Source organism: Magnolia sinica, chromosome 15 (genome assembly GCF_029962835.1).
Source record: "Magnolia sinica isolate HGM2019 chromosome 15, MsV1, whole genome shotgun sequence".
NCBI classification, from domain to species: domain Eukaryota; kingdom Viridiplantae; phylum Streptophyta; class Magnoliopsida; order Magnoliales; family Magnoliaceae; genus Magnolia; species Magnolia sinica.
The window spans coordinates 26,694,369-26,702,512 of record NC_080587.1 but is presented as its reverse complement, the minus strand read 5'-3'; the positions used below and the strand labels follow the sequence as shown (position 1 = coordinate 26,702,512).

Here is an 8,144-nt window from a genome sequence, read left to right as displayed (position 1 = left end):
GTGAATAATCAATAAATAAAGTAAACTTAAATCTTATGTGGACCACACCATGGAAAACAATAGTGATTGAATGTTTGCCGTTAAGTCTTCACAAAAGCTACCATAATGTTTATTTGCCATCTGAACTGTTTATAAGGTAACACAGACCTTTATAAAGGGACCACAGAAATACCAGCTTGATTGAAAACTTTTGTAGCCTATGATAAGTGTTTAATGGTGATCCTTCAATCACCACCTTTTCCTGTGGTGTGGTTAATCTGAGATTTGAATATGCTACATTTTTTATCCTGTAATCTAAAATGATCTGAATAAATGGATCCACGGAGTAGATATAAGACATATAAATAACGGTGGGCCCTACAGTGAGGGATCCACCGAAGCCACATATGTAATATATATGCCTATGCATCATCGATCATACTACGCGGAGATACGGGAAAGAAAAAAAGAAAAGAAGAAAGGAAACGGACGGGCTACTCCCAGTGGCTGGTGGTCGATGCTCTGTGGGCCCACCATGATGTATGTGTTTCATCCATGCTGTCCATCTATTTTTATAGATCATATGACAAAAAATGAGGTATTTCCCAATCTCAAGTGGATCACATTGCAGGAAACGTGTGTTGAGACCATTCAAAACTTTTTGGGGCCATAAAAGTTTTGGATAGGCTGATCTTTATTTTTTTTCCCTTCATCTGGGTCTGTATGACCTAATTAACAGATTGGATGTCAATTAAACAGTACAGTGGGCCTTAGTTGGATTTAAATGGTGGATATCCAATCATTATTTATTTTCTGTGGCGTGGTCCACCTGAGATATATTTCCCTCTCATTTTTAGGTTAGAGCCCTAAAATGATCTGTAAAAATGGATGAACGAAATGGATGAAACACATACATCATGGTGGCCCCACAGAGCACCGACCACCAGCCATGGGGCTGGTGGCAGGGGGAGTAGGCAATCCGTTTTCTGATTTTCAGACCATGTGGCCTTCACAGTGGGGCCAACCTGTTCGAAGACAAGGCAATATACAATACCTGTATGTGATTATTTCTTCATAATCTCTTACCTGATTCTCGGATCAAAAATTCTTCCAACAGAGAGAGAGAAAGAGAGGAAATACGAAGGAGATCAGAAATTCTTCAGAGAGAGAGAGAGAGAGAGAGAGAGATGGCGTTTTCAGGAGGTGATAATCTGAATGGGAGAGAGAGAGAGATGGGTTTTTCCGCAGGTGATAATCTGGAAGGAGTCGTTCAGGCTCTGAGAGAGAAAGACGTGGTTTTTTCAGGAGATGATAATACGAAAGGATTCGTTCTTGCTCTTCTCTCATGTGCGTTTGTAGGGGCCAGCTTCATTATAAAAAAGAAGGGGTTGAGACGTGCAGCAGCGACTTCTGGAGTTCGGGCTGGTGTGTTTCTCTCTCTCTCTCTCTCTCTCTCTCTTGTGTTTCTTCGATAATTCCATGAAGATATCTACTCTTCTTCTTCTTCCCCTCGATTTTCTTTTCATTTCTCGTTTGGTTTTTGTCGTATTTCTGGCGGAAGTTTGTATTTTTCTGATGTCTCCAATTTTTTTAATTAATTTTTTTTTTTTTAATGAATTCGATTCGGGCGGAATTTCGCTTGTTGGTTATCAGAAGGTTTTTTTTTTTGGAAATTTGTAAATTTTTTTTTTTGATTGAAGGTATGAATTTGTATTCCTGTGGTTTTTTTATTTTCTTAATTGTACCTTTGTTTAAATTTTGTAGGATTGGAAGTGGAAATTTGTAAATTTGTTTTTTTTTTTTTTGGTTAAATATTTCTCTTAAGTGGGTATTCTATATTTATTTATTTGAATATTTGTAGGATTGGTTGTGGTCAGGATCTTGTTGTTTTATTAGTATTTTCTATTTTTTGAGTTTTTCTTTCTCTTGATTTTTTTTTTTCCAGATCATTTCTTTCCTTGATGAGTTTTTCAATTCTCTGAAATGGGTAGTCATCTCTCTCTCTCTCTCTCTCTCTCTCTCTCTCTCTCTCTCTTTCCTTTTTTTTTTTTTTTGTAGTATTTGCTTTTGGAACTTTGCTTTTTCTTTGATGGGTTTTTGAATTTATGAAATGGTGTAATTGTTTTCTTCAAAATTTGTGCAATTTTTTCTTTGTATTTTTGCACAATTATGTTTCATTTAATGTTATTTTAATTTTATTTTATTTTAAAATTTCTGCAACCTTATTTTTTTCTTAAATGTTTTTGCAGGTGTTGGTGGGTATGCTTATCTCTTGGAGCCTTTCTGGTGGGTAGGCATGATTACAAGTAAGTTATTTACATTTTTGGAGCATTTGTTCTGATCATGCACATGCTCGCGCATGGTAGCACTTGTGGTCGTGTTCCTTAGTTGGTATGACATTTTATGGGGACTTTGGCTAGAAAGGAATAGAAGAATTGTTGATGGCAAGTGCAACTCGCTAGAATCAGTTAACCGGGGCTTGTCCCATGATCATTAATTGTGCTCTTATTAGACCTGAGTTCAGGGATTGCTCCTTTGAGGAGGTAAGGTGTCCTTTAGGATCTGTTAGGTCCTGAGCGTTTGAAGTATCAACGGCTTGGTATGACATTTTATGGGGACTTTGGCTAGAAAGGAATAGAAGAATTGTTGATGACAAGTGCAACTCGCTAGAATCGGTTAAGCGGGGCTTGTCCCATGATCATTAATTGTGCTCTTATTAGACCTGAGTTCAGGGATTGCTCCTTTGAGGAGTTAAGGTGTCCTTTAGGATCTGTTAGGTCCTGAGCGTTTGAAGTATCAACGGCTCACTTTGTATCATAGTTTTGGGTATGGAAATATCATTGTAAACATTGGGAACTATCCATGTATTGCATAATGTTTCATAGTCTGAGGAAACATTGGGGAAACTCAAGGAAAATGGCAAAATTCTTTTTCATTAAACTTCAGGGATGGTAACACATGATTACACAGTTTGAACTCAAAAACATTACATAAAGAACTGTGCGTACTGGTTTTCAATTGTTGAGGGGACAAAGCTATGCATTTTCGGACACTAGCAATGCAATTATATCCAAAGCGAGTTAATATTATTCAAATGCATAGCATCGTGGGTTTTCTCCCCACAGATGCAAGTTCGATTCCCCTCCCCGTGCTTTACCCGATGCACGTAGTTTGCTGGTGATTGCATGCATCCGTAGGGATTAGTCTCGCCTTAAAAAAGGGCTGATACACCCTGTCGTCATAAAAAATAAAAATAAAAATCAAATGCCATACAATACAAGCAATAAGACAAACAATACAACCAAATACCAAGAAGATCTGAAAACATACACAGGCCTCAGATCCACATCAAGTATGAGGCAGCTCGAAGTTGTCGTCCCTATTCGTACTGGGGTGGCTATGTTTCTGCTGCTCCTTATAACTGCGATACTCGCCTTTTCTCATGAGCTGATGATACCAAGCTATGTACTCTCAAATATATACCCACATTTTTATCCTAGATACAACTATACATAGCCATAATTTGTTTGTTTCCTTAGGCATACTTATGACCATGGTAGTGCAACTAGATCAAGAGAATGGAAGTAGTTGCAAATCTATGTACAATGTTAAATGATAAAAATCACAAACAAGCATAGGAAGATTCATACAACAAATAGAAGAAGAAATGAGACTGAGCAAGCTAAACCACCTTCTGGCCATGAAGTAGAGATTGTGAAAACCCTCTCTCCAATACTTCTACAATTGAGAAATCGGCAACTTGTCTTCAAATATCATAAAGAGAGTGCTTCTACAATTTGGCCTGTAGCATTATTTATGAAGGAATTGCAAGGTGTTCTTACTTGATGTAATCTCTAATTCTCCTAATAAGGAAACAAAATCCTAATGAGACATAACCTGCTAAAAAATAACAATAAAAAGGAAAATTTAAAACTATAGGAACTAATGAGAATAAGGAAAGAAGCCATGTGTGCTGGTGCACATGTGTGGAGTGTGTGCATTTTGGATGGTTTGTGATCACCTCATATAGCCATAGCTGGATGACTGCAAATGGGTGTTGTAGCTGTTAGAGTTGCTCATCCGATAGCCATAGGAAGTTGATTCATATCCATAATGTAGCATGGAAATGGAAATGCCCTACCTGTCACTGGCGTCTATGGACCCAATCCTCCGTGCAATGGCCTCCTCATTGCGTGTTTGCTGTTTTCTTATGACATAATAGACATTGACTCAGCTCTCATGCGTGTATGACGTCTAGTTGCGGGATTAGTACTGTGGTTTGGGTCCTGTGTGGCATGGTCAAACTGCTTTTCAATAGTAAATGGGCTATGTGCATGTTTTTACCATTGGTTATGTTATGGACATCAGCCACCTTCATTACGCGATAAGGGGGCAAACCGGTCCATTGGAAAAATGGCATGCATTTGGCTTGTATAGGCCGATACAAGCTGCTGTGGCCATAAAGGTTCCACTTTGATTTTTTTGATTTTAAATTTTCTCTCATTTCCCACTTCTTTTCTTCATTTTAGTAATGAAGCAAGCTTATAAACTAATTTCAGACTAGATTTAAGCCTTATTTTGAGGATCAAAAGACAAAAAATTGGATACGATTTGATGAACCGATGCGGAATGGGCCATCTTTCGGAACTATTGGAAGGATGGGGCAAACCATCATTTTTTTTTTTTTTGTTTGTGTTTCATATACTTTTTGTTGTATTTTTATGTATGGCTCAAATCCACCAAATCATGCTTGGTTTGTTTTCAATTGGGCCCCATTTGGTTGAATTTCTGCAGGAAAAGGTGACAAACACTATTTTATTAAAGAATGGTGTGATACACCATTAAATACATGCTAAAATCACAAAAAATGATAGATTAAGGTGTTCTACACTTTTTCTATTTTTCGAAATAAATTTTCAAGATTTTCTGTGCTAAAAAAATTCTGATTGACACAGGCTTGTATTGTTTTATACAATTAGATTCACATGTATGGCAAAGTTATGGGCCCAATTGATAGGCACATTGGTACCCTTATTCATGTCCTTAGTTAAGAGGCCTCTAACTTAGATTCTCCTTATGAACATCATCTCCATTATCAGATGGGAACAAAGTCTAGTTATCTTTCTCTGAATCACTTAAGCTCATGCAATATGATGCCCCTTTAGTTGCAGGATCCTTTTAACTGGGTGTTGCTCTTGCTTCAAATCATGCTCCCACGCCTACTTAGTGATGCAGGGACATGTGATGACCTAACCCTAGATGCATGTATAATCAGGTTAAAGAATATTCAAATAAATACACCAATTAACTAACCGTTTCTAATCAAAGGGATTAGGTAAATCTCAACACAAAGATGGGGTTATTCCGTCAGGATCATGCCCTTTAGCATAAGATCACGTAAACAGTAAAAAGGGAGGACTTAGGGATATGAGGATATCCCAGATCTAGCATAAGTCAGTCCACGGTCAAGTTTGGATCTGATCTTGCTGACTAACCATCCCTCTTTTCCGTTCAAACTAGAAAGGGGGTATCCAGAGAGGAACGAAAGGGGTGAATAATGAGGGGTTCGAGATGAAGAAAGTACGGGTCATTTTGTTGTCAAAAGAAAAGAAGGAAGATGATTCTTATATTTTCCTACACCTCGAAGATCTAGAAAGGAGGAAACCTGAAATCGGGGTGGAATCCTCAACACCCAAGGGCCAATCTTGAAATCCTAATCTCTTGAATAAAGAGGAAGAAAAGAGACGAATTTCTATTCATTCAATAATAACGAAAATAGGGTTTCTCACAACGTATATATAAGCTACGGAAAAAGTAAAAGTGCACTAAAGCTCCTGGAAACAAGAAAAATAACAAAAAATAAAGAAAGTTGAAACAAGAAAAAGAACAAAAAGTCTAAAACTAAAACACTCGTGTGGTAGGGTGTGAAATCCGACCCATGGATCTATGGTCGGGGTGCGGTCTTGCCGCTCCTGCACTCGTAGTGTGTGAGAAAGTGAGTCCGATGGACCCATCGTCCATCCACATCAACTCCTCCGCTCTGGTACTCTGTCAGCGACGCCTCCTCCTCTGGTACACTTTAAAGGGTGCACCACTGATGTCCGCATCACTTAGCCTTTTATACTTGCTAGCATTTTGAGGTAGCTGCTTCTCTACTCCTGTACTTGACCTTGTTGTCATTTCACTTAATGCTTTATGCTAATGCAACCCGGTTATCAAATCAATGAAAATTTGACAACTGAGTTGCAAGAATGGACAAGAGTACACCTACAAGAATGTTTGAAAAGATTGATGGTCACGAACACAACATACACCCTCTCACACACTGACCATTACAAAGGCCTGACACACCAAAAAAAAGAAGAAACCCTAAGATTCTTAGAGAAACTTCAGCACAAGGAAGAGATGAAGAGCAAAGAGGAAAAGAAAAATGAGATATCTCCAATACACAAGGAAGGTGAGTCCTTAGCCCCTCCATGATTCTAGGCACCTAAAAAATGCCCACACCTGTTGAGATGGCTGAGTGTAAGAAAAAGGGTCCCTGATATAGTAGTTATGGGAGATTTTCTCTAGGTCACATTTGCGAAGTCTAACCATCTGTAATTTGCTCTAAAAGCTTGGACTGATAGAGTATGGTGAATTAATCCCTTTATCTTGTAGCCCAGGCCCCAAATCGATAGGCGAGGTCCTCGGCCGAACCTTCTCCGTGAGCTCCAAATCCATGGGTTCCGCCCCATCATGGGCTCCAAATCCATGGGTTCCGCCTCACATGGGCCACCCACCTCACACGACCCCCAAATCCATGGGTTCTGGGAGCCACCCACCTCGAGTGTGCCCCTGCATCCCACTGGCCACCCCACTCGAGCTTGGTGTGAAAATGCCCCTGCATCAATCACCCTCGACGAGGAGTCTCGAACATGAGACCTCCCGCTCTGATACCAATTTGATGCGGGACAATTAACCACTTGGTCTAAAAACTTGAACTGATAGAGCATGGCGAATTAATCCCTTTATCTCATTGCCCAGGCCCTAAATCCATGGGTGATGTCCTCAGCCAAACCCCCCTCGTGAGCCCCAAATCCATGGGTTCCGCCCCTTCGTGGGCCCCAAATCCATGGGTTCTGCCTCACACGAGCCACCCGCCTCACGCAGGCCTCAAATCCATGGGTTCCGCCTCACACGAGCCACCCGCCTCACACGGGCCTCAAATCCATGGGTTCTGTGGGCCACCCACCCCGAGTGTGCCCCTGCATCCCATAGGCCACCCCACTCGAGCCCGGTGTGAAAATGCCCCTGCATTAGATTTGAAGGAGAGTTAAACATTTGTGATCCAACTGATACCATTCAGGATGGAGCCAGCAACCAGAACAATTTTTTGACCTCAACCCTCGTGGAAAAGTATTTTACAATTGAGGAGGAGATGATACGGCTACATGGGTAGCATGCGTGATCTTGTCCCATAGTTGGTGAGCATGGTGTTGCTTGGGGTAGTAGTATTCTTAAGTTGTTGTCCCAAATTTTGAGGTCTTTTAAACTAGAATTTCTATTTTGATTTGTCATTGTTAATTGGAAGATTGGAATTTTTGTATTAGTTAGGGATCTATCTATTAGAGAGAAGTGGCACTAGTCTTTTTAAGGTTGAATGTAAACTCTTTTGAGGGTGGCAATGACCAAAAAACTCAGTTTCTAAGGAGCTGGTTCCCCTTAAAGTGAACTCTCTCTCTCTCTCTCTCTCTCTCTCTCTCTCTCAATTTTCTTTATTTTCTACTCTAATATCTAAACCTACACGGTTGTTATGTACAACTACATATCATACATATTTTTATATTATGCAATGCAGAGGTTATGGTGGGGTTTTTCATTTCAGTTTATGAATTGATGTATGGATTGATATTCATCTGAATTTCTTTGTTTCAGCTAATGCTTCATTGCTTTCATTTCAGCTTCTCTATTGTGATGCTTGAACTTCACCAGCTTTCTGAAAACTGGATTTCATTTCTCTTGTTCGACCCAATAGAAGATGGGTTGTTGTGGTGAATTATATACTGTGTGGATATAATTCATCACTTGGCTGGTTATGCCAATTTTAGTGAATTGAAGGGCTGTATGAGTTGTGTTTGTACATTGACTCAGCTAATTGTACATTGACTCAGTTGTTAGCTGGC

The 8,144-nt window shown here is 39.7% G+C and overlaps 1 protein-coding gene across 12 annotated transcripts in view; it reads left to right on the top strand.

Annotated features, from left to right (window-relative positions):
• The first annotated feature begins 930 nt into the window (after positions 1 to 930).
• The window catches only part of LOC131227791 (probable magnesium transporter NIPA3), a 60,853-nt gene continuing 53,639 nt past the window's right edge, over positions 931 to 8,144 (top strand). For 3 of the 12 annotated variants that reach the window (XR_009162498.1, XR_009162497.1, XR_009162499.1), the window contains exons 1-2: positions 931 to 1,404; positions 2,229 to 2,285. Coding sequence is in view for 5 of the 12 variants with exons in the window: in XM_058223619.1 (XP_058079602.1) it covers positions 1,167 to 1,404; positions 2,229 to 2,285 (295 nt within the window). In the remaining 7 variants the exon portion in view is untranslated. The remainder of the gene's footprint in view (positions 1,405 to 2,228; positions 2,286 to 8,144) is intronic. The other 9 variants (XR_009162495.1, XR_009162501.1, XR_009162496.1 and 6 more) reach the window with 7 other exon arrangements.